Raw genomic sequence first — 26,346 nt, forward strand, 5'->3', positions numbered from 1 at the left:
AGGCATAAATCGCAGTATAGGTATTATAAGTAACCAAAAAAAAACTGTTTAGTGGGGTGACAGAAGCCCTTTAAGTCAAGCCGCACTTCGCTATGGCTGCGACCCCACTCCATTGCTCTACTTCTTCGTTTCCTTTCCACTGGTATCCTTGTGTTCCTTTGTATGCGATGATGTGTGCCATAGTCACATCCCATGTGATTTTTGAGGCCAGTCAGTGGCTAAGGAGTTCACTGTACAGATCACAATTAACCTTTTAAAGAAGTTAAACACTTTCTGATTCAGTTTCAGAAATTGCATAAATTGTATGTAATGGCATATTATACCTTTACAATTCCTTGCGGCATGCACGCTGAAACTCACCTGCTGCCCATGGGCCCCCTGCGTAAATAGTGGACCTGGTGTCCACCGCGCCCACAGCTTCTCAACTGTTATGTAATTTACCCATCAGACTTCCTTCCCGGCTGCTTCCTCTTCTGCTGTGCTGCTGAAAGCATTCAACTCATGTGCAGATACATGCATCATAAGCTCCTGTAACTGCGCGTGTGCTGAATTCTGTGCCCTCTTCTGTAGTGCTGCTGAAAAAGTCCACTACATGTGCAGATATAGGCAGTATAATTTCCTTTATTGTATACTGTATATAATTTTTTTTTATTAATTTACAAATTAATTTAATAATGTAATTTAATTAATACAGAATTAAAGGTGAACATACCCGTTACTAATTACTAGAGAAAATACTTACTAGTGACTACCTGATTCATTCTTTGCCATTTCTACAAGCACAAGAAGCACAGATCTGCACTTGAATGCAATGAACCTGCAAACAGCAGCATCAATCTAAGCTTCCTGGATCCCTGTGTTTATTCTTTATTGCACAGTAGTTAATTGAATCTAAATAAGGGAGTTTCTGGTTAAAGGAGTTGTTTATCTGTATGACCTTTTGTACAGACCCCACCGCGTGGTCAGACCTGTGGTGGTAATAATACTTACCTGATCTCCGCACTGGGTTTCGGCTCCATCGCTGCCCCGGCAGCTCTTTCAGGCCTGGTGCACTGGTTTGATGTGGGGCACATGACCACTGCAAGTCTGCATCCAACTACTGGTTGCAGCGTTGACATGTCACCCATGCAGCACGTGACCTATGGGTGACACTTAACTGCTGCATCAAGTCAATAGCTGCAGTGGTCACATGCCCTACATCAAACTGGATGTTGACGTGGGGAGACCCCCGAACTGCAGTGCTGATGCAGCCGGGACCCAGCAGCGGGGATCAGGTAAGTAGGATTACAACTGCAGGTCTGGCTACACTGTAGGGTCTGTACAAAAGGTCAAAAAGGTGACAACCCCTTTAAGGTTAATCTCTACCCTTTCAGTCTTAGCACTAAATATGTTTCATCTCAACAGAATTATGAAGCTAAAGTCAGGAGGACTCAGGAGCTGAGAGAACAAAAGGAACTGGTAACAGCAGAACTGCAGAGGATGGGAGTAGAGGAGAGACAGAAGAGACGGGTAGAGAAGATTCAGGACCTGGAACAGCGGGAACTGATGCTCCAGGATAGCAGACGGTATAAAAGTTGGATATAAATGACTATGAGCAATTCTCTCAATTTTAGGACTTTCATAATACTGCCCCCTATGTACAGAAACAGATCTACTATAATTCTGCCCCTATGTACAAGTATATAACTGCTATAATGCTGCTACATACCAGATTATAACTACTATAATACTGCTCTCTAATTACACAAATATAACTACTACAATACTGCCTCCTATGTATAAGACTATAACTACTATAATACTGTCCTCTATATACAAGAATATACTACTATGATACTGCCCCTATATACCAGATTATAACTACTATAACACTGCTCTCTAATTACACAAATATAACTACTACAATACTGCCTCCTATGTATAAGACTATAACTACTATAATACTGCCTCCTATGTATAAGACTATAACTACTATAATACTGCCCTCTATGTACAAGAATATAACTACTATAATGCTGCCTCCTATGTACAATAATCTAACTACTATAGTACTGTCCAATGTACAATAATATAACTACTATAATATTGTCCACTATGTACAAGAATATACAGTACCATAACTACATTGATACTGTCCCCTATGCACAAAAATATAAATGCTATAATACTACCCCTATGTACAAGAATGCAACTGCTAAAATACTGCCCTCAATGAACAAGAATATAGTACATTTATACTGCCCCAATGGACAACAACTTCTATGGTTGGTCACGTTATTTTTTCAGGCTGCGTTCACAACAAAGAATCTTGCTTGACTTGGAGAAGAAACAAGATCAGAAGGGATTGGAGGCTCAAAAATCTGAATCCCGCAGAGCCGCAGCCGAAGAGAGGAGCCGTAAGCAAGATGAAGACTTGCGGAATGAGTGGAGGAAAGAAGATCAGAAAATCCATTTCTGGAAGGACCTTAGGATGCAGCGAGAGAATCTGTATGAGGAGGAGATCCATAAACAGCAGGAAAAAGAAGAGAAGCATAAAGTGAGTACACATTTAATGACTATAAGACTAGCTATCATTAGTAAGTCTTAAAGGGGTTTTCCACTTTTTTTCTATTGATGACGTATCCTCAGGATAGGTCATTACTATCAGATTAGCGGGGGTCCAACACCCCCGCCAATCAGCTGTTTGAAGAGAAAGCAGCGCTCATACAATCACAGCTTTCCCTTCATTGTTTACGTGCTCGACATCACAACCACAGTGGCGAGCAGTATAATTACAACTATGGCATCCCCATTCACTTCTATGGGACAGTTCTGTAGTATTCACTTGAAGAGACGGGAGCCGTCCTATAGAAGCGAATGGGGACACCCGAGTTGTAATAACACATGCTCACCGCTGCAGTGGAGACGGTAAACAGAAAAGAGAAGGCCACACTCATACGAAGGCCACGCTGATCGGTGGAGGTCCCAGGAGTCAGACCCCTGCCGATCTGATATTGATGACCTATCCTGAGGATAGGTCATCAATAGTAAAAAGCAGACAATCCCTTTAAAGAGTAAATACCATTATACCAAACCTCTGATGTCATAGTGACAAATGAGATTTGGAGATGGCAGCATTCCTTCATAAGGCTGGGTGCATGGTGCTCGTCCTGGGGGTCTCACTGTCTGGACCAATAGCAATCCACAGTATACCAGTTAGGACAGCACACAGTTAGGTTGATGCAGCATAGAAGACTTTATTAAAGGGGTTTTCCAATCTAAACATTTGTGGCAAGTCACTAGGATATGCCACAAGTGTCAGATAGGTGCGGGTCTCGAGAATGGCGCCCCAAAGTTAAGGAGAGCACAACCAGCATGCGCAGTGTGATCTCAATTCACTGCTGTGAGACTTCTGAAAATAGCCAAGCGAGCATGCTTGCCTGTTTTCGGAGGTCCCATAGCAGTGAAAACGCAAGCACAGCCACTGTTTCATTCACCACCATGGGACTGCTATTTTCAGAATTCCCACAGCGGGGAAAGGTGGCCACACATGCACAGCTGCTCTACCTTCACTTTGAGAGCCCCTTTAGGTGAAACCCACACCTATCTGACATTTGTGGCACATCCTAGTGGTTTGCCACCAATGTTTAGATGGGAAGACCCCCTTATGGCTCCAGTGTAAACATGTAGCAACGTTTTGGGAAAATGCCTTTATCATGCCGTTGCATGTCTCTGCTATACCACCAGTTGGCTTGATAAAGGACTTTGCCCGAAATCTTGTCGAATGTTTACTTCATAAAGTCTTTCATACTGCGTCAACCTTAGTGTGTACTGTCCTAACTGATATACTGCGGGTGTCATAGTAATGTGTCTGGTGAGAGCCTGGATGCTCAGAACTCCACACATTTCTAAATCAAGAGGGCGCAGCACTCAGCTAAGCTCTTTTGCCTTTGTTACACAAAGTTATGTGGGCATAATAGACCTCAAAGTATATGAAATAGCCATCAAACATCAAGTAAGCATGTAACAATAGAGCGCAGGCATCAGTGAGTAAAGGTAGGGCGCATAGAGGCAAAAAGGAGCCCAGGCGATCCAACTCTTTTATAGAAGGCAAGTGAACCCCCTTAAGGCTCGTCCACATCAGCGATAAAAAAAATTAGAATTTGAAAAAAATGAAAATAACAGAAGCGGTGGTTCTATCTCATGACAAACATAAATGGCACCCAGCAGACCATAATCAGTATAATGGAGTCCGTTGGGTTCATGCGATTCAGCATTTTGCCGGACAAAATAGTGCAGCATGGCGCGCTGTATTTTTTACATTATCTGCAACGGGGGTCCCTAGCAGACCAACCCAGTTGTGAATGGGGCTTTACTATTGATTAGCAACCGGGTAGGTAAAGTGGACAGGTGACCCCATCCCATCCCAATATTAATGGAACAACCATAATCAGAATGGGAACAAGCACCATCGGTACGAAACAGGAGCGTAATGTGGAAGAACCTCCATTTCTATATTGATTACTAATGCAATGTGGTGTTCTCCAAAAGCTATGTAACTGGCAAAAGATGTTTCGATTAAGGAGGCGAGGTCGGAAATGTGGGTTTTATTGGTCCTTGTATATAATATAAAGGTAAAAAGCTTTAAAATTGATAATGAGATCTGCCATTCAGTAATCTGTGGAAAACTAGAATGAATAGAATGACTTAAAAAAAAACCATTTGGGTAAATTAACGCCTTAGGGTGGGTTCACATCACGTTTTTCCCATTCTTTTAACGATTACAAAAAACATATACGTTAAACGGATGCGTCGGACTGACTGTCGGCTAGACAGTGGCATCCGTTCACCATAGAGTTCTATTGTAAAAAAAAAGTATAACATTTTTTTACCGGACTGTGCAGGATACAAGAACATGGTGTGCTGCGTTTTTGTATCCTTTATTTTTTTGTAACGTATACATCAAACGGAGGGCATTAAAACGTGATGTGAACCCACACTAAGTGACCACCAATACTTCTTTTTATGACAGGTCCCGGGTTTCTCTTGCAGCAGAGCACGACTCTCCATGAGAGCTGTACTTCTGCTCTAATGGCCCGGGCCAGCAGAAGCACCAATCTGGGACATTTAACCCCTTAAAGGCCATAGTCAGTATGCCGGCATGCGGACCCCCTCTACCTCCGATCAGCACCCCATCAATGAGAGTGAGGGTCCCAAGCCTGCTTCCAGTGTGTTCTAGCATAGTGGAAGCAGGGGAAGTGGCTGCTACAGGGCCCGAACTCAGAAGGGGCCCCCTCGAGAGGAGGACTGAAAGATTTTGTTGTCAGAGCCCCCCTATCAGGCCTCTTGCACACGAACGTGTGCGCCCCATGGACGTGCTGCAGCCCGCAATTTGCAAGAACACCGACCTTGGGGCAGCCGCAGTGGATCGCTGACCCATTCACTTTAATGGGTCCGCGATCCGGCTGTTCCGCAAAAAGATAGGACATGTTCTATCTTTTTGCGGAACGGAAGTTCGGGACGAAACCCCACGGAAGCACTCCGTAGTGCTTCCGTAGGGTTCCGTTCCGTGCTTCCGTTCCGCACGATTCCGCATCTCTGGATTTGCGGACCCATTGAAGTGAATGGGTCCACATACGTGATGCGGGAATGCACACGGAACGTTGCCCGTGTATTGCAGATCTGCAATGCGGTCCGCAATACGCCACGGAGCGCACACGTTTCGTGTGAAAGACGCCTCAGTACAATGACAGTATATACAGTGACATGACATGCAGTATATACATGTAGGAAATAGACGAAGCGGCTGCTGTGCCTGGTCTGAGAGAGCGATCTTGACTAGCTGCAGGAGTGAGGGTTGCTTGGGAGGAGGGGGCTGCTGTGGGGCCCAGTCAGTTGAAGTTACATCACTGTACAGTATTTTTAGAAGCGATCAAAAGCTTATTATAGACCCCATGTGGGACTATTAAATGATTTTAAAAAGTTTTATGTGATAAAATAAATTCAAAGTAAAAAAATACAACTTTTTTCCATTCCAGTGGTTTTCAATGCAAAAATAAAATCTCCACATATTTGATATTGCCGCTTTTACTTATTTTTACCAGAAAAACAAAAAATCAAGCCCTTACAACACCTCGTAGAAAGAAAAATAAAAAAGTTATGGGTCTTTGGATGTGGTGATGAAAAAAAATATTTTGTTCTTTTTTTTAAAAGAAAGGGGTTTTTATTGTGCAAAATTGGTAGTAAAACAAAAAAAACTGTATGTGTTTAGTATCGCGGTAAACGTACTGATCTAGAAAGAGAATTAACCATGTTATTTATGCCAAAAAATGAACACTGTATTGCTGTTTTTCCCATCCCCATCCCACAGTGAATAAAACTTAATGATCAAGTTTCTGTTTACTCTAAAATGGTACCATTAAAAAAAGACAACTTGTCCACAAAAAACAAGCCCTCATACGGCTACATCGACAGAAATTTTTAAAAGTTAATAGCCTTGGAAGGAGACGAAAAAATTCCTTGGCCATTAAGGCCCCAAATAAGCTGGTCACTAAGGGTTAAAACTTGATAGTGTCTGACCTAAACATAGGTCACACAGGTTATTAATGGGGTCTGCAAACCCGGACATGCGGGTGCCGAACGGAAGCACGGATCGGAACTCACAGAAGCACTACGGCATTGCCCGTGCATTGGGGACTGCAAATTGCCGTGTGAATGAGCCCTAAGCTAAACAAATAAGCCAAGTTGCCTATCTATCATGCCCTAGTGCACTTCTGCACATATTATAGTAATTGTGCATCATCAGGGAAAACTTAGTCAGAACAGTACAGCACCTGAGGTGCTAAGGTAGTTAAACCCTTCAGGACCGAGACATTCTTCACGCTTAACAACCAGGCTAAATTTTGGAAATCTGACATGTCATGTGCTTTTATTTATCCAACCAATTCTGAGAATGTTTTCTCGTGGCATGTCATACTTCATTTTAGTGGTAAATTTGAGTTGATACTGTAATTTTTTTCCCCCTTCATTTATAAAAAAATTAAAAAAATTACCCAAAAATTTGGAAAAATTCACAATTCCCTAAATTTTTAATCTCTACTTTTAAGACATATAGTAAAATGCACTTCACTATTTGTTGTCCATTTTCTCCTGAATATGATAACACCACATATGTGGTCATAAACTGCCATATGGGCACACTCGCAGGGCTCAGAATGAAAGGAGCGCAATATGGTTATTGGAGGGAAGATTTTGTGGAATGATTTTCGGGTTGCAATGTCAAATTTGAAGAGACCCTGAGGTACACTTAGAAAGGAAACACCAAAAAGTGACAAAACTTCCCATTTTGGAAACTACACCCTCAAGGAACTGATCGAGTGGTTATAGTGCGCACTTGACCCAACAAGTTTTATTTCCAATAAAATGTTGCTTAGCCCCAAATTTTTCATTTTCACAAGGCATAACAGCACAAAATGCATCCCATACTTTGTTTATGCATTTTTTTTCCTGAATACGACAACACCCCATATGTCGTCATAAACAGCTGTTTGGAGGCACGGCAGTGTTCAGATTGGAAAGAGCAGCATCTGGATTTTCTAACATGGAATTTACTGAACTGTGTGAGGGTTTGTTTGATGCAGGACAGGTGGACAAAAATTGCAATTCAGTTTTTTATTTTTATGGGGTTCCTCATGCAAATATGTATGTAAATATGATTATGACAGTTTTATTCTGTGGGTTGATACAGTTATGGCGATACATAATTATATATTTTTTATGTTTTACTACTTTTTCAGCATAAAATCACTTTTGTATTAAAAATTTATTTTATTTTGCATCGCCATATACTAAGATCCATAACATTTTCATCAGGTTGTTATGTGGCCGTACCAATTATGTGTAGTTTATTTTATTTTTTTTTTTCATTTTTTTTTTTTTTTTTAACTCGTTTTTATTGAAAGAGAGTAACAAGGCCATATTCGTGGTACAATCGTGTAGACAAAATACAAAGACATATTACAGGTCAGATCACGTTGAATGGTAGTAATACATACATAAACAATTCGATGGAAAGAAGACACAGGCATTTCTATTGCGTATCATTAAATAATACAATAAACGAGTTGTGCAAAGTTGAGCGTAAGACTCGGAATGTGTTAGTCCTATCAAGGGCCTATAGAAACCGCTGACCTCTCCGAAGCCGTTAAATGTGACTCGCACCATAGATCCCATACCTTCTGGAATTTATCAGGGCATTTTCTATTGACATATAACACTTCTCAAAAGGAATTACTTGATTAACAACCTCTTCCATGTCCCCAGAGTTGGTAAATCATCCGCCATCCATTTGAGAGCAATAACTTTGCGGGCTAAAAATAGAAATTGGCTAAAAATATCTTATTATAGTGGGTCCAATTATCAATATCCAGGACCCCTAACAGACATACCTTGGGGACAAAGTGGAATAGGACCTAAGCCCAGTGATGAGAGTACCCCCAGTACCATTTGCCCAGTATGACTTGATGTACACACACTCCCACATCATATGCCAGAAGTCCGCGTTATTATGTGAGCATCTCAAGCAATTGATTGGGGAATCTCTCCCATCCTGTGTACCTAGTGGGGGGTTAGGTAGCTGCGATGTAACATAAATAACTGGATTAATCTATTGTTGATCGAGGGAGATACCTTAGTGACTGGCCTTCTACGCCTCTGTCCAATCCTCCGCTGAGAGATGCGGAATGTTCCCTCTCCATCTGCCTCAGCTAATATGGGTTGTGCTGACATGTGATTCTCCAAAAGATGAGTGTATAGTACAGATACTATACCTCGGGGTCCTTGTGATTTAATAACTCCAATAAGGGGATAAGAAGAGATGGCCTTATTTCCGTCTCTAAACTGTTCCTGAAAGGCGTGCCTAATCTGTAGATATTTTAAGAATTGGGTACGTACTATTCCAAATCGTTCCTGGATTTGAGAGGAAGGAGCGTAGGGACACCCTCGCTATACAAATCCCGCAAAGTGACAATCCCGACGCTGCCCATGTATGTGTTCCTTCTATCCCTTTTTTTTTCATTTTTTTTTATGAATTAAAAATGAGTGAATATGGGAAAAGGCAATTTATTTTATTTACATTTTTAAGTTTTTATTTTATAAGTTTCATTTTTTTTATCGGCCCACTTTTATCTTGAAGATCCAGTGGGCCTGATGGCTAATAGTGCACCACTGCAGGGGTCTGTCAGGCTTAAATACATGGCAAGCCTGGATGCCTTTGTAATGACGTCCATTTGCCATTGTAACCATCAGGATGCTGACATTGCAGTGTGGTGGCCGATGGGTGGAGAGGGAGCCCCCTCCCTCTGTTAACCCAATGGCTGCCACAAGTGGCTACTGACCGTGGCATCTAAGGGGTTAAAACAGCAGGTATTGGTGCCAGCACTGATCTCAGCCATTGCAGTTACAGTTTACACATGCTGCATTGGCCGTTCGGCCATCCTGATACTGGAGGACGGGCACTGCAGGGGCACATTGAGGCCGATTCGGGCACATTAGAGGGTGAAGGGGAAGGATCAGAGCACAATGGGGCTACAGGAGGCTGCAGGGAGGCCATTTATACATTTCACCAGGTTTTGATCCCCACAGTCCACAGTCAAAACCTTAAGCCCGCATTAGAATCCTCTGATTGTCTAGTCTATACAGACTAGGGTTACACCGGGTATCAAACTTTTGATACCGAATCAATTTCGCAATTCCGCATCCTAGTATCTTTTAGAGAGCAAGGGCGGCATTCACCATGTACATATCAACCAACACAGTGGAGAAGTCCCTCCCTCCCCACTGTGACGCGGCCGTCACTGCCACCAATGAAAGGATTAAGGGGAGGGGGCTGTGAAGCTGCCGCTGACCACCAATGAATATAACACTGGGGGGGGCTGTTGGCCACTGCACCACCAGTGAATATAATTAACCTCTTAATACAAATTGTAGGCGGCGGTTGTGGCACCGAGGGATTAATTGACTGGGTTTTGCAGGATCGCTGTTCCCTGTCATTGACCAGACGCCTACATTTTATTTAGGGGCTAATTATATTCATTGGTGGCACAGTGGCCACCCCCTCCTCAGTATTTGCATTGGTGACAGTAGCAACCAGCAGTGAAATCGCGGGGCTCTGATGGGTTACCAGTGGCAACCAGGACGCTATATTGTAAGCTCCATGCTGGCTGTGTGCAGAAAGCACAGGGCAGCAGGGACAGTGTAAAATCCTATTCACCCGAATAGATCTCTATTAGGTGAATAGGACAAGAGTTCTAGCCTCCTAAGGTGCTAATAGTTATTAAATTAAAAGTAAAAAAAAAAAGAAGTTTAAAAAACCCCACCAAAATAGTTAAAAAAGTTTAAAGGCACCCCCGTTCCCAATTTACATATAAAAGTAACATAGTACATAAGGCCGTTGATGCAGAGGAAGGCAAAAAAAAAAGACTGTGAGGTAGAAGCCAATTTTCCCCACTTTAGGGAATAAATAATTCCATCCCGACTCCAATCAGGCAATCAGACTAACTCCCTGGATCAACGACCCCTCTCTAGTAGCTATATCCTGTAATATTATTAAGGCTCAGAAAATACGTCCAGGCCCCTCATGAATTCCTTTATTGTACTCACCATCACCACCTCCTCAGGGCAGAGAGTTCCATAGGTCTCACTGGTCTTACCGTAAAGAATCCTCTTTCTATGTTTGTGTACAAACCTTCTTTCCTCCAGACGCAGAGGATGTCCCCATCGTCACAGTCACAGTCCTGGGGATAAATAGGTGATGGGATAGATCTCTGTACTGACCTGATATATTTATACATAGTAATTAGATCTCCCCTCAGTCGTCTTTTTTCTAAAGTGAATAACCCTAATTTTGATAATCTTTCAGGGTACTGTAGTTGCCCCATTCCAGTTATTACTTTAGTTGCCCTCCTCTGGACCCTCTCCAGCTCTGCTATGTCTGCCTTGTTCACAGGGAGCCCAGAACTGTACACAGTACTCCATGTGTGGTCTGACTAATGATTTGTAAAGTAGTAGGAATATGTTCTTATCACGGGCATCTATGCCCCTTCAGATGCAACCCATTATCTTATTGGCCTTGGCAGCAGCTGCCTGACACTGTGTTTTGCAGCTTAGTTTGCTGTTATTAAAATTCCTAGATCCTTTTCCATGTCAGTGTTACCGAGTGTTTTACCATTTAGTATGTACGGGTGACTTGCATTATTCCTTCCCATGTGCATAACTTTACATTTGTCCAGTGTTAAACTCATCTGCCACTTACTGCCCAAGCCTCCAATCTATCCAGATCCCTCTGTAGTAGTATACTGTCCTCTTCAGTGTAAATTATTTAAACAGTTTAGTGACATCTACGAAAAGTGATACTTTACTATGCAAGGCTTCTACAAGATCATAATAAATATATTGAAGAGAATAGGGCCCAATACTGACCCCTGAGGGTACCCCCACTAGTGACAATGACCCAATCTGAGTGTGTACCGTTAATAACCACCCTCTGTTTTCTATCATATTGAGCCAGTTTTCTTACCCACAGACAGACGTTTTCACTCCCAGTCCGAGCATTCTCATTTTATATACTAACCTTTTATGTGGTACAGTGTCAAATGCTTTGGAGAAGTCCAGATACACAACATCCATTGATTCGCCGCTGTCAAGTCTAGAACTTACCTCATTATAGAAACTGATTAAATTAGTTTGACATGACCGATCCCTCATGTAGCCATGCTGATATGGCGTTATTTGCTTATTTTACGTAAGATGCTCTAAGATAGCATCTCTCAGAAAAACCTTCAAACAGTTTACCCACAACAGATTGTTTAAACTTACCGGCCTATAGTTTCCAGGTTCTGTTTTTGGACCCTTTTGAATATGGCACCACATTTGCCATGCGCCAATCTGTGGGACATTCCCAGTCAGTATAGAGTCTGCAAATATCAGAAATAAGGGTCTGGCTATGACATTACTCAATTCCTTTAGGATACGGGGGTGTATGCCATCCGGTCCCTGGTGATTTGTCTATTTTAATCTTTTTAAGTCGCTGATGTACTTCTTCCTGGGTAAGACAGGACACTTTAAATGGGGAATTTATTTCACATTCTGCATGTCATCTGGACAGTTTATTTTCCTCAGTGAATACATTGGAGAAAAAAATATTTAACAGCTTTGTTTTCTCCTCGTCGCTCTCTGCGACTCCCCCTCATTACTCTTTAAAGGAACGACACCTTCAGATTTATACTTTTTTAACATTTATATAATTGAAGAACATTTTAGGGTAAGTTTTACTCTCTTTGGCAATTAATCTCTCTGTCTCTAGTTTGGCCGCTTTTATTTTTTTTTACATGTTCTTTTTTTTCCTTATAGTTTTTCAGTGCTTCCGTGCTACCCTCCTGTTTTAGTGATTTATATGCTTTCTTTTTGGCATTTATTGCTTTCTTTACAGTTCTATTTATCCACATTGGTTTCTTTTTGTTCCTTAAGCTTTTATTCCCATATGGTGTGTACCTCTCACAATAAGATTTTAGGATGCTTTTAAAGATATCCATTTTGTCCGCTGTATTTTTATTTTTGAGGACTTTGTCCCAGTTAGTTAGGCCTATGGGCCTCTCTTAGTTGGCTAAATTTAGCTTTTTTGAAGTTTGGTATTTTTGGTTCCTCCCTTTAGAAACGTTCTTTTGAATGATAATTGGAAGGTTATTACTTTATGGTCACTATTTCCAGGTGTCCTGCAACCTGCACGTCTGTAGTTCTGGTCAGGCCTATTTGTTAATACTAAGTCAGTATGGCCGTCCCTCTAGTCGGGTCCTGAACCAGTTGGGAGAGGTAATTGTCTTTGGTATATTGCCAAGAACCTGTTTCCTTTATGAGAGATACAAGTTTCAGTTTCCCAGTCTATATCTGGGTAGTTGAAGTCCCCATAATAACCACCTCATTATGATTGGCCGCCTTGGTCTATCTCGTTTAGTAGTTAGATTTTCTGTGGACTCTGGTATCTAGGTGGTTCATAGTAAACTCCTATTAGTAATTTATTGTGTTTTTAGCTCCAAGTATTTCTACCCACAGTGACTCCACATGTTCATGTCCCTCACTTATATCTTCACGGAGTGTGGGCTTTAGAACAGGACTTTACATAAAGGCAAACCCCTCCCCCTCTCCGTTTTTGACGATCCTTTCTGAACAGACTGTAACCTTGTACATTAACCGCCAGTCATAGCTATCATCCAGCCATGTCTCAGTTATGAAATTTGTTGAGAGATCCGCTCACCTCTGTTACCCTCACGGTAGGTGCACCAAACAAAATTGAGATCACCCCTCAAAAATTGGTTGAATGTAAAGTAAAGTATGAATGGAGCACTCTATAAGGAGGTATAGGGACACAATTTATTACTAAAAAATTATTGATGCTAAAAAATACAAATACAATTTCAATTTCAACATAAAATGTTCTTCTGGAAAGATAAAGAGCAATCAATTCTGATTGTTGGCCGTGGCTGGTACTTCAATCATCCACACTATAATTTCTGATAACAACCTTGTTATAGGAAAGGGGGTGACTGATAGCCAACCTCCGCCTAATCAGATAGTGATTCTCTGCAGTTTAATACATAAAAACACATAGACATAAAATGATCAACAAATTTGGCCAAGCAAAATAAAATACTGCGTTATGGTCCATATGGAAAAAATGCACAGTGGGTGCTAATTTGCGCTGGGTGGTTAATGTTCCGGAATGAAACTCCACATATATGACAGTCTCTGTAGAAAAGAAACGCTTCCTTTTATGTCCACAATGTTGTTACAATTGTGACAATGTTCAGTCTTAGAATGCAGCTCTTTATACTTTTTCTCCTGGTGTCTTGATATTATTGTTTCATAAGTTTTGACCCACTATGTGGGCTTACCTTGGCCGGCGTACCTCTGCTTGCTGGGTGGGTTCGCACTCCACAACATGCGCCGGCGTCCCCGCTCTGGAGTTAGCCGCGTCCCACGTGTCTCTCAGCTAGCTGCAGGGTATGACTCACTGTGAGGATCGTATACCTCTCCGGCACAGGTTGATGACGTCTTCAGGTCCTTGTTCCTGGGAAGCGATGAAAAACCTTTTCTTCACAGTGCACTGTTATTTGTCAATGATGAGGTGTTTGATTCAGGGTATTCCGCCAGACGCGTTTCGGGGAGACGCTGTCCCCTTCCTCAGTGGCATACCCCAAATCTTTCAACATTCTTAATTTATACTCTCTGTCGGTCTGATTCAAAGGCCGATCTGGACTTTGGTTATTTTTCAAAAACCGGTCTGGATTCTAATTGTGTTTTAAAGACCGATCTGAATCTGGCTTTACTATATCATCTTTTATTTGCGTTTTTGTTGCGGTTTATTTTCTTGCAGAGTCGTCTTTTATCATAAACTTTCTTCTGAACTTATAATGGTGATCAGTTTATCAATATTTCAGAATCATTTTTTGTGTAGATATTCCATTTCTCCAATATATAGGCTATTATCTCTTCCCTTATTGTTAAAAACATACAATATCACTATATAAAAATACATATTAATTAAAATAAATAAATAAATAAATACAGGTTTTTACAGCTTTTGTATTGAGGGGGTATTCTCCCTTGATTGGCAGGTATTCATACATTCATTTGCAGAAAAAAACGCATATGCGGTTTTGTTGCGTTTTTTAAAAAATTACCTGCATTTTGCTTTTTAACATTATTCTTGGGGTTCCTGGATTGTTAAAATTCATAAGGGTCCACTTCAAGTATTTTGTACACCAACTTTCATACGTATTTTCTCCCTAACTTGTAAGGGTATGGATTAAAAGAGTGGCCTATGTGGGGTAGAGGGAGAGTTGCAATGCTGGTAAACAGCCAAAACTTGCAACTCTCCATCGACACCCACACAGACCACTCATATCTTATATAAAGCCGAATATCTCTAACTCAGCATTTAGGCCTCTTGGTAGCATGCTACCGAATTCGTAGATTTTTCTCGATTCTGCCCGCGATAGTCTTTCAATTTGATTTCCCCCCCGCCAATGTTTTTCAACCTTTTCCAGTGCCATGAAGGAGAGACCCCTTGGGTCTTGATTATGCGCATCCTTGAAGTGTCTGGACAGCGAATGTTTGTCATAACCTTTAGTGATATTGTTCAGGTGTTCCGCTATCCTGACCTTCAAGGTGCGTTTTGTTCTCCCTATGTATTGTCTTTGGCATGGACACTGGACCAGGTATATAACATTGTTGGAATTGCAGGTGAGAAAGTGTTTGATTGTCATTGAGTGAGAATTTTGTGTGGAGACGGGCTGATGTGTTTTTTTGGGAAATTTGGTCTTCTTACATCCCAAACATTACCACATCTAAAAAAACCTTTGGGTTGAAGCCATTGGTAGTTATACATTTTTTACGTCTCTCTTTTACTGAAGGGGCTACTTTGTATCCCTAAATTTGGGGCCCTTGAGTAAATTATTTTAGGTCTTAACGGCATAACATCCCTTTGTTTTATCATTGTATAGATGGTGCCAATGGGACCTTAATAATATGTTTCCACATGTCTCGCCTGGGATATTGTATGCAAGATAATCCGGGAAATTTAGATCTTCCTCCTGTTTTGTTTTCTGTACTGGGTTTGGAAAAAGATATTTTCTATCCAAATTTTTTGCCTTTTTCAAGGGCATCATTTATAATGGGGTTCTGGATATTCTTTTTCTCTAACTGGTCCCTCATAACACTTGCCTCCTCCACAAATGTATCATCTTCCGTGCAGTTCCGCTTTAATCTTCGGAACTGTCCGAAAGGGACATTTGTTAGCCACCTTGGTAGGTGGCATCTTGTAAAGGGGATGTATCCATTTTTTGCTGTGGGTTTATGGAATGTGTTACATATATACTTATTTTCTTTCCATGTAATCGCAATATCCAGAAATTCTATTTTTTCACAGCCAATGTTGGAGGTAAATTTTAAGTTGCTTTTGTTGTCATTTATTTTTTTGACAAAATTTTCAAGATCTTCTCTTGTTCCACCCCAAATAAAAATGATGTCATCTATATACCGCCGCCATAGGACCAGGTCCGCCCCCAGTTTGGGATCAATGTTGTTAGTTTCCCAATGCGACAAAAATAAATTAGCATAACTGGGGGCAAACCTGGTACCATGGCGGTGCCTCTCTTTTGTAAATAAAATTGTTCGGAAAACATTTTCCGTTTGTGTATGTATTTCGCCATAGTGATGTGCACCTGCAGGCAGGTTGTGCGGACTCAACCCCTTATATTTTTTTCTTTGTAGCATATATTGGAGGCGTGGCGATCTCCTTTGAGTCAAGCACACCTGACCAGTTAATCTGTCCTGGAGGCTGGTTTTAAAGTCAGTATGAAACTGAGTCTGCTTATAGAGAACCTACCATTAGCCATCTGGCTCCAGGAGAAATATATGGTGGGTTCAGCATGCATGTTGGTACTTGCATCCCTGGATCGATGAAAGCTGTAATGGCACCGGACGGGGTTACAAGCAAAGTGTACTTGGCTTGCATGCTGACCTGCATTCCCTGGATTTTATGTGGCTGTCATGGCCCATGAACAGGTGGGAACAAAAGTTAGGGACCACTCAATTGAGACGACCTTGACGCGGTGAGTGGCTTACTATGCTTTGGCCAAAATATAAACCAATGTCTCATCCAGCATGGAGGGCAGAGTGCTGGATGTAGTGTGCGATCACATTTGCATTTTCCGTTTGTGTATGTATTTCGCCATAGTGATCTGCACCTACAGGCAGGTTGTGCTGACCCAACCCCTTATTTTTTTCTTTGTAGCATATATTGGAGGCGTGGCGATCTCCTTTGAGTCAAGCACACCTGACCAGTTAATCTGTCCTGGAGGCTGGTTTTAAAGTCAGTATGAAACTGAGTCTGCTTATAGAGAACCTACCATTAGCCATCTGGCTCCAGGAGAAGTATATGGTGGGTTCAGCATGCATGTTGGTACTTGCATCCCTGGATCCGATGAAAGCTGTAATGGCACCGGACGGGGTTACAAGCAAAGTGTACTTGGCTTGCATGCTGACCTGCATTCCCTGGATTTTATGTGGCTGTCATGGCCCATGAACAGGTGGGAACAAAAGTTAGGGACCACTCAATTGAGACGACCTTGACGCGGTGAGTGGCTTACTATGCTTTGGCCAAAATATAAACCAATGTCTCATCCAGCATGGAGGGCAGAGTGCTGGATGTAGTGTGCGATCACATTTGCATTTTCCGTTTGTGTATGTATTTCGCCATAGTGATCTGCACCTACAGGCAGGTTGTGCTGACCCAACCCCTTATTTTTTTCTTTGTAGCATATATTGGAGGCGTGGCGATCTCCTTTGAGTCAAGCACACCTGACCAGTTAATCTGTCCTGGAGGCTGGTTTTAAAGTCAGTATGAAACTGAGTCTGCTTATAGAGAACCTACCATTAGCCATCTGGCTCCAGGAGAAGTATATGGTGGGTTCAGCATGCATGTTGGTACTTGCATCCCTGGATCCGATGAAAGCTGTAATGGCACCGGACGGGGTTACAAGCAAAGTGTACTTGGCTTGCATGCTGACCTGCATTCCCTGGATTTTATGTGGCTGTCATGGCCCATGAACAGGTGGGAACAAAAGTTAGGGACCACTCAATTGAGACGACCTTGACGCGGTGAGTGGCTTACTATGCTTTGGCCAAAATATAAACCAATGTCTCATCCAGCATGGAGGGCAGAGTGCTGGATGTAGTGTGCGATCACATTTGCATTTTCCGTATGTCTCAGTTATTCCCACTATGTCATAGTCCTCCTCACACATCACTAATTCCAGTTCCCCAGTTTTATTAGTCAGGCTTCTGGCATTAGTATACATACATTTGAGAGGTTTATGTATATTTTTTACCCTACACCTTTCCTTCTGAACTGTTCTAGTCCCTCCTTCCATTCCTCCCCCAGTCCCACTACCTTGCCCCCGGTCTCTATCTGCACTATCTTCCCCTTCTATAGTGTAATTACCCTCCCCCCCCAGTCCCTAGTTTAAACACTCCTCCAACCTTCTAGCCATCTTTCTCCCCAGCACAGCTGCCCCCTCCCCATTGAGGTGCAGCCCGTCCATACGATAGAGCCTGTAGCCAACAGAGAAGTCGGCCCAGTTCTCCAGGAACCCAAACCCCTCCTTCCTACACCAGTTCTTGAGCCGCTTGTTAATCTCCCTAATCTCCCCCTGCCTTTCTTGTGTGGCTTGTGGTACACGCAGTATTTCGGAAAATACTACCTTTGAGGTCCTTGCCCTAAGCTTTTGACCTAAATCCCTGAAATCATTTTTAAGGACTCTCCAGCTACCTCTAACTTTGTCATTGGTTCCGATATGGACCATGACCGCTGGATCTTCTCCAGCCCCTCCCAGTAATCTGTCAACCCGATCCGCGATGTGTCGAACTCTAGCGCCAGGAAGACAGCACACTGTTCGGTGATCACGGTCTTTGTGACAGATTTCCCTATCTGTTCCCCTAATAATGGAGTCTCCCACTACCAGCACCTGTCTGGCCTGCCCTGCTCTCCTGGTCCCCTGCTTACCGGAGCTGACATTCCCCTGACTGGCAGAGGAAGTGTCTGGCTGCAGCAGTGCCGTCCCTGGACTGACATCCCCCTCATCTGCCAAACGTGCAAACTTGTTGGGGTGTGTCAGATCAGGGCTAGCCTCCCTGGCACTCTTCCCTCTACCCCGCTTTCTAACTGTTACCCAGCTAGCTACCTTACTTTCCTCATCCTCCTCTCTGTCACCCTCCCCCTCATCTACCCCAAAGAGTGCTTGCTCGGTGAGAAGCAAACTCTTTTGAAAATTGTCAATGCCTCTCAGTGTTGCAACTTGCCCGTTTAGAGACTCGATTTGCGATTCCATATGTTTTATAACTATAAAACAATAAACATATCAGGTATCGTCACATCTGAAAAAGTCCAAACTATTAAAATATAAAAAAATATCTCCTATTTGGTAAACGCTGTAACAGAAAAAAATAAATAAAAAACACGCGATTCACCATTTTTTTGTCCCCTTGTCCCCTCCAAAAATTGGATAGTACTGTACTATTATGGGCTAGACGTTCCATAAAATGCAGAATGCACACAGCTTTTTTGGTGTTTTATTTTTCTTTCTCATGGTATCGAGTATCGCAATACTTTTTTATGGTATCGAAATGGAATCAAAATTTTTGTATCGTGACAACCCTAGTACAGACTAGCCAATCAGAGCGATCCCCGGCTCGGGACCGCCCTCATTGGTCCCTGGCCGGTTAGCTGAGATCCCTGGCTGTATGTAACAGCCGCCATCTCAGCACTGTCACCATGTGTATAGACAGACATGATGACAGTTTAGTGCCATGATGAGTATGTTCGTCATGGAGCACTAAGTAGTAGTGCTCCATGATCAGCATATACGTCATATAGCATTAAGGGGTTAAAGTTATAGGACAACATTTATCATACAGATACACCACTGCCCACGGCAATGACAAGTGCTGTTACCCCATCACATTTATCAACTTTTATGCTAGTTCAAGTAGATTTCAGTTCAAGCGCACGGATTGTCGGATGCTGCGCCTAATTACACATGCTGCGTATTTATGATGTACGCCTTGTCATAAATCAGGAGCAGCATACGGCAGTGCACCAGTCCGCCGTTCGCCACTGGATTATGATAAGTCTGTTCTGGCAGAAAGGGTGGAGGAATTTGAATATCCATCTGCCAACCTGAATTATTTGACATTTATGGAACTGAACTTTAAGCAATTTTTAGATGAATTTTACCATTCTCATTGTGATTCCAGGAGCTGCTCCACAATCAGATGATTACACAACAACGAGAGGCAGATTTCCCAGACAGAAGAGGAAACCAGCAACTGCAGAAACAGTCCAAGCACAGGGTCTCGAAGAGACTGGAGCAATTCTATCAGCAGGCTGAGCAGCAGTCTCAGAAGGACAAGGATTTACAGCAGTATCTTAAGGAGCACAATCTGAAGGCTCCTCGATCAGCCATGGTTCTTTGAGAACTGCAATATGAGGACATCTGCTTTTGTTCTCTTAAAGGGGTAAAACACATGAATATATTACTGTTTTTTAACAGGTATATACAAAGTGCTGCTGTATAGATGGAAAAGCTAGAAAGAGAGCGTCCTCAGTTGTGGATAACTTATAATGATGACAAATAGCAAACCTACAAGACTACCTGGGGCTCTTCATCAGGCATACTGTAGATTAACACCGTTCAAAAACACAATAAAAACCGCGCTGCTCTCATTTAGCAGGAACAGGTTCAATCAGTCCAAAGTACATGGAGAGTCTCTTGACGTAGTCAATCCCTGGTTAACAGAAGTGGACTCCAAACAAATCTCTGCCCCTATATCCTATATTTAACCAGAAAAGGAGCACGAAATAGTGAAGTACCACAAATATTTTCAGATACCCAGCATTTATTCTACTTACAAAACGTCATAAAATCACAAGCATGTAATAAAAACCAGTTTCCTGTCATGTGTCTGACCCAGGTTTCACTTCTGCTTCTTCAGGGGCAGAGATTTATTTGGACTCTTGGAGTCAAGAGACTCTCCATGTACTTTGGACTAATTAAACCTGTTCCTGCGAAATGGGAGCAGCACCGTTTTTATTGTATTTTTGAACATTGTGTGAATGGGACCCACTTCACCTGAAACCTGCAGCGCTCACAGTAGGAGAAACTATTTGGAACAGTTTTTTTATTATGGATTAACACAGTATCCAAGGGGGTCACATATTTATCTACAAAAGGATATTGGAATTGGATGATAATTAAGACAAGTGATATAAATCAGAACCATTGATATGAATAATAAACAGCAGTATATATTAGAGAAGTTCATAGTTAAGTGTGAAACTTTTATTGACCTCTGATCCATGGTTTCATTCATGGTTTATGATGCCTCCACGGAGTATGAGGGACACATTCCTTAAACGGTTGTCCAGGACTTTAATAAACTTAGAATAGCCATCAATATTAAATTGGTGGGGGTTCGTCTCCTGGAACTTTTGATCAGCTGTATGAGGGGGTTGCGGCTTCTTCATACTGCAGCTCTGTCCCATTCTAGTGAATGAGAACTACATGTAGTAGCATGTACAGCCACTGCCTGTAGCACTTGAGTGCGCTGCCCCAGCTGATTGTGGGAGCGGCAGTAGTCAGACATCCACCATTGAGCTAGTGATGGCCTATCCTAAGGATAGTTCATCAGAATTAAAAGGGTTTTCTGAAACTTTCATACTGATTAACTATTCTCTGGATAGGTCATCAGTATCTGATGGGTGGGGGTCAGACACCTGGGACCCCCTCCGATCAGCTGTTTGATAAGGCACCGGCGCTTCTGTGAACACAACAGACTTCTCCGTGCTCACCAAGCACAGAGTCGTACATTGTATAGCTGCTGTGCTTGGTATTGCGCTCAGCCCCATTCACTTCTCTGGGGCTGAGCTGCGCCTTGGCCAAGTGACTGGTCAATGTGTCGTCATCTGGCCTAGGGAAAGCAGTAAGATGGCCAATGCACTACTGCGGGTGTCGGACCTCCACCGATCAGATACTGATGACCTATCCAGAGGATAGGTCATCAGTATTAACATCTCAGAAGACCCCCTTTAAAGTCCTAGAAAACCTGATAAAGTAGAATGAGAAATCGATGCGGCACATTCATGTTGTCATGAGTTTGCACTTCTATGCCTGAAATTACTTTTTAATATCAATATTTTCATGTCTGTGATGTCGTGGTCAAGACCACAAGAATGTTTTGCCACAGGTAGACCTTTTTTTACTTTTATTGTATGAGTCCTTATTCTCTTTCTAAGTTTCTGTCCTGCTTCACCAACACAGAGATCCCCACCTGGACATTTTGTACATACAAATACATAGACCTCATGTGTTGTGTGCTGAGAATCTGTATCTTGTCGTTATGTATGGACATGCTTTACATTTTGTCTGGTTCTGCAGTAAATTTTCCTATTGGAGAGGACAGTGAGCTCCTGACAATAATGTTTCTCAGATGAGGGGGCTCTCTATAACCGAGAGAAGTCCGGAAAATGTGAATTGTTTTTTTTCTTGTAATATCAGATATGTTTTTGGTGTAGCTCTCCTCAGCATCTAAAGATGCCAAGGGCACCCAATGCTTTTCTTGCTTTATTGCTGGAGCTCACTTCTTGGTGTTCCAGTGGCTCTGGCAATTTGATTTTCTTTGGTTGTTTGATGGCAACACTGATTCAATATACGGTTACAACATATGTGTTACATCGAATAGCCTGACTGTAGACAATTAAAGTGTAACTGCCCTTCTATTTTTATTTGTGTAATGTATAGGGGCAGTGATACAGACAATTTTTGTAATATACTTGTAATATACTGAAATCATACATTTCTATTAGAAAAATAGCTCTAAAGTGGCCCATTTGAGCGTTAGCAAAGCTCCTCTGTCTTCTGTTTACATAACAGAGGAGACTTGCTAACACTGACTGCGTTATGTACACAGGAGACAGAGGAGCGTTGCTAAGGTTTAAGATGGGCCACTTTAGAGTTATTTTTTAATAGAAATGTATGATTTCAGTAATTACAATTCTATAAATTACAAAAATAAAAATAGCATGGCAGCTACGCTTGAAGTTTTGTACTGTATATGTTCTGAGGTAATATGTTGGGTGGTTGAGTTCTGGTACTGCAATGTCTCTGTTTTATTGATTGTGATGATTATGCCCAGAAAGTTTATTTCGGGTAAAGGAGTAGATGAATGTCCCTGCACAGACTGATTCTATCCAATCGGTGCTGCCATTTTCAGACTGCAGGTACACACCCAACTGGTAACACCCCTCTGTACCCTTACTGCAGACTGCTAGCAATTCACTCATAACTTCTAGTAGAAATAATAAAGGAATGGCACAGCATAGAGTCATAAGAATAGATGCTCCAGAATTGTTATTACATGGGGAATGCATGACGCTATTAAATCAGACATGTCAGGAGCGGAGACAGGTCCTCTTTAAGGGTACGGCCACATGGTCAGCATTGAATAAAATAAAAAAAAGAGAAGCTGTATCTGTCCTTTATATTTTCTCTCCTTTTATGATCCACTCCTGATTTTGGCTTCTAAAAGGAAACCTGACTGTGTGGCCGTCACCTAACGTAAACGCTTTCCAATCAACTCATGGAGAGGTAATTAGCACAGAGGTTCACATATATATATTTTTTTTTTCTCTATGCATTGCGGATGTTACTCGATGTGCTCAATAAAATGCAAGAAATGTACAAATGTTTCTGTGTTATTAGTTTATTTAGATTGTGTTTGTCTGTAATTTTTCAGAGAATAATAATTACAACCCCATTTTAGCCTGTATGTAATGGAGGGATCCTCTAAATCAGTGTTCCCCAATTCCCCGGGGCCTACCTGCCGGTCATGATTTGAGAATATACCACAGAATGATACTGTACCTGTGGTACATCCTGATGCATTGACAGTAATTATATCACCTGCTCAATACTAAGGAAATCCTGAGAACATGACCGGCTGGTGGTCCCTGAGGACTGGAGATGAGGAACCCTGCTCTAAATAATTGATGTAATACCATGATATTGGCTTTGTCTTTCCTAATACGATGCTGGGGTAATATAAAACCACAGATTCCATCCCTAGACCAGTGTGAGGACCCATGTGGAACCTAGGGAAAACCTGTACGTACAGATGTGTCCTTCCTTACCTTTCTTCTTGGCTCCAGATATCCTGAGATGAGTGAGATTACAAGCTTTGAAGAAGCACTATTTTGTTTTGCTGACAATGTCAGAGAGAGTAACGTCATTTTTAAAATGTATTTCACATCGTTACATAACTTGAGCAGAGAGGAAAGACACATCTGTAGTACTTAAGGTATACTTCTGGTGGTGTTACCTAGTGGCCAAACTGTATTAGTAACTGTCTCAGTGCTGTTGAGATCACTGATGGTACGGCATGGCGTCTCTCCTGGTGTAACTAGGGTTGGGCTATATATCGGTATCATGATATACCACGGTATTAAAAAAACGGCGATATCGCAGTTTCCTAATTACCACAGTATTTTGTGACGTCATAGAAGCGGTCATGATGTGTGCAACAGACTAATGGGTCCTACAGTAGGTGGCCACGCTATTTAGATATATAGCAGAATTTTTCAAGGGTCATGCGACCAAAGCGTAGCTTGAATCACCTACTGACTGACTTTTTATTTTTAATACATAAAACTTATACTTTTATTATTTCTATTTAAAAATGAACACTCTAAATTGATATTTAAAAATCCTCAGGATGAGCGGTGAGAGCTGGTGTACAAATTATGTATACCTCTACTCAGTATACATCACTGTATGGGAAACCTCCGTTCTCAGGGCTTTCCCAGATTCCTAAATCTTTACAGCAACTTTATGTTTAGTTGCATGTGTGTCTCTGCTATGGAGACTCTTAGCGCTCATCTGACTCTAAAATGTAAAGTGCTCCTGCTCCCCTACATGTTTCGCCGAACCTTCGGCGTCCTCAGGGGATATGCAGGTCCCCTGAGGACGCCGAAGGTTCGGCGAAACATGTAGGGAAGCAGGAGCACTTTACATTTTAGAGTCAGATGAGCGCTAAGAGTCTCCATAGCAGAGACACACATGCAACTAAACATAAAGTTGCTGTAAAGATTTAGGAATCTGGGCAAGCCCTGAGAACGTTATCAGGAGCTATCCCATACAGTGATGTATACTTAGTAGAGGTATACATAATTTGTACACCAGCTCTCACCGCTCATCCTGAGGATTTTTAAATATCAATTTAGAGTGTTAATTTTTAAATAGAAATAATAAAAGTATAAGTTTTATGTATTAAAAATAAAAAGTCAGTCAGTAGGTGATTCAAGCTACGCTTTGGTCGCATTACCCTTGAAAAATTCTTCTTCAGAAGCGGTCATGTGCGCTGACCGCTTCAAAATCTGCGGCCGCCCGCCCCAACATGATTCTATACCAATTGCTGCCCGCAGCAGCTACCCCGGCTCCTCCATGCAGGCTCCCATAATGCAGTCTCAGCCCACTGACGTCGGAATCAGATCACAGGCAGGAGCACCACCAACACTTCTGCTTACAGCCTGCAATACACCTTCTAGTAGGAGATGATACACAAGATTTCTATAAACTAGGGATGTCCTGATACCGATACCAGTATCGGTATCGGAACCGATACTGGACATTTGCAGAGTACTTGTACTTGTGCAAATGTCCCCAATACCACTGCCGATACCTGCAGTTGGGCGTGGGGGAAGGAATTCTGTGACTCGCATTCCCGGCACCGACCTCTGAGAGGACACTGTGATCCGCGCAATTAACCCCTCAGGTAATGCTATAAGCATTAGCAATGCGCCGCACAGACAGAAGAAGGAGCGCCCCCGGTGCACGTGAGTATAATGCTGCTCACTAACATACCATGGCAGCCAGGACTTCAGTAGCGTCCTGGCTGCCATAGTAACCGATCAGAGCCCCAGCATTACACTGCTGGGACTCCGATCGGAACTGCCCACTGCCACCAATGATGGGGGGGGGGACCCTGTGGCCACTGCCACCAATGATTAATACTGGGGGGGAGGGGGGCGCACTGCCCACTGCCACATGATGGGGGAGGGGACCCTGTGGCCACTGCCACTAATGATTAATACTAGGGGGGGGGGGTTGAGTTACCAGAGGGGGCTGATAAGAGGGAGAGGCTGGGGGGCTAATCAGAGGCTGGGGGGCTGATCAGAGGCTGGGGGCTGTTTTTTGGACTTCTGGTTGGTCACAAAATAAATGTGTTATTTATTTAATTGTTATAATTGGTATCGGTAATTGGTATCGGTGAGTACTTAAATAAGAGTATCGGTACTCGCACTCGGTCTAAAAAAAATGGTATCGGGACATCCCTACTATAAACCACTCGTTCTGGTACAGAATTAACCCTGTAATGTTTTTGATGTTACTAGAAGTCAATTGACTAGTTACAGATACCCGAAATGGTGAAAAATGACATATAAAAGTATAACAATTAACGTCTCCTTGTGGCTGCCTGGCTGTCCCCATACAGTATAATGTCTCCTTGTGGCTGCCTGGCTGTCCCCATACAGTATAACGTCTCCTTGTGGCTGTCCCCATACAGTATAGTGTCTCCTTGTGGCTGTCCCCATACAATATAATGTCTCATTGTGGCTGCCTGGCTGCCCCCATACAGTATAACATCTCCTTGTGGCCCCAATGCAGTATAATGTCTCCTTGTGGCTGTCCCCATACAGTA

At 42.4% G+C, this 26,346-nt stretch overlaps 1 protein-coding gene across 1 annotated transcript in view; it reads left to right on the forward strand.

Moving 5' to 3' along the window:
- Nucleotides 1–20,448, forward strand: part of LOC121005888 — a 52,673-nt gene extending 32,225 nt beyond the window's left edge. Inside the window, exons 10-12 of the mRNA XM_040438699.1 lie at nucleotides 1,405–1,565; nucleotides 2,287–2,536; nucleotides 19,849–20,448. Coding sequence (XP_040294633.1) covers nucleotides 1,405–1,565; nucleotides 2,287–2,536; nucleotides 19,849–20,067 — 630 coding nt within the window. The 3' untranslated portion in view covers nucleotides 20,068–20,448. The remainder of the gene's footprint in view (nucleotides 1–1,404; nucleotides 1,566–2,286; nucleotides 2,537–19,848) is intronic.
- The last annotated feature ends 5,898 nt before the right edge of the window (nucleotides 20,449–26,346 follow it).

The sequence above is a fragment of the Bufo bufo genome, chromosome 1 (genome assembly GCF_905171765.1).
Source record: "Bufo bufo chromosome 1, aBufBuf1.1, whole genome shotgun sequence".
NCBI classification, from domain to species: domain Eukaryota; kingdom Metazoa; phylum Chordata; class Amphibia; order Anura; family Bufonidae; genus Bufo; species Bufo bufo.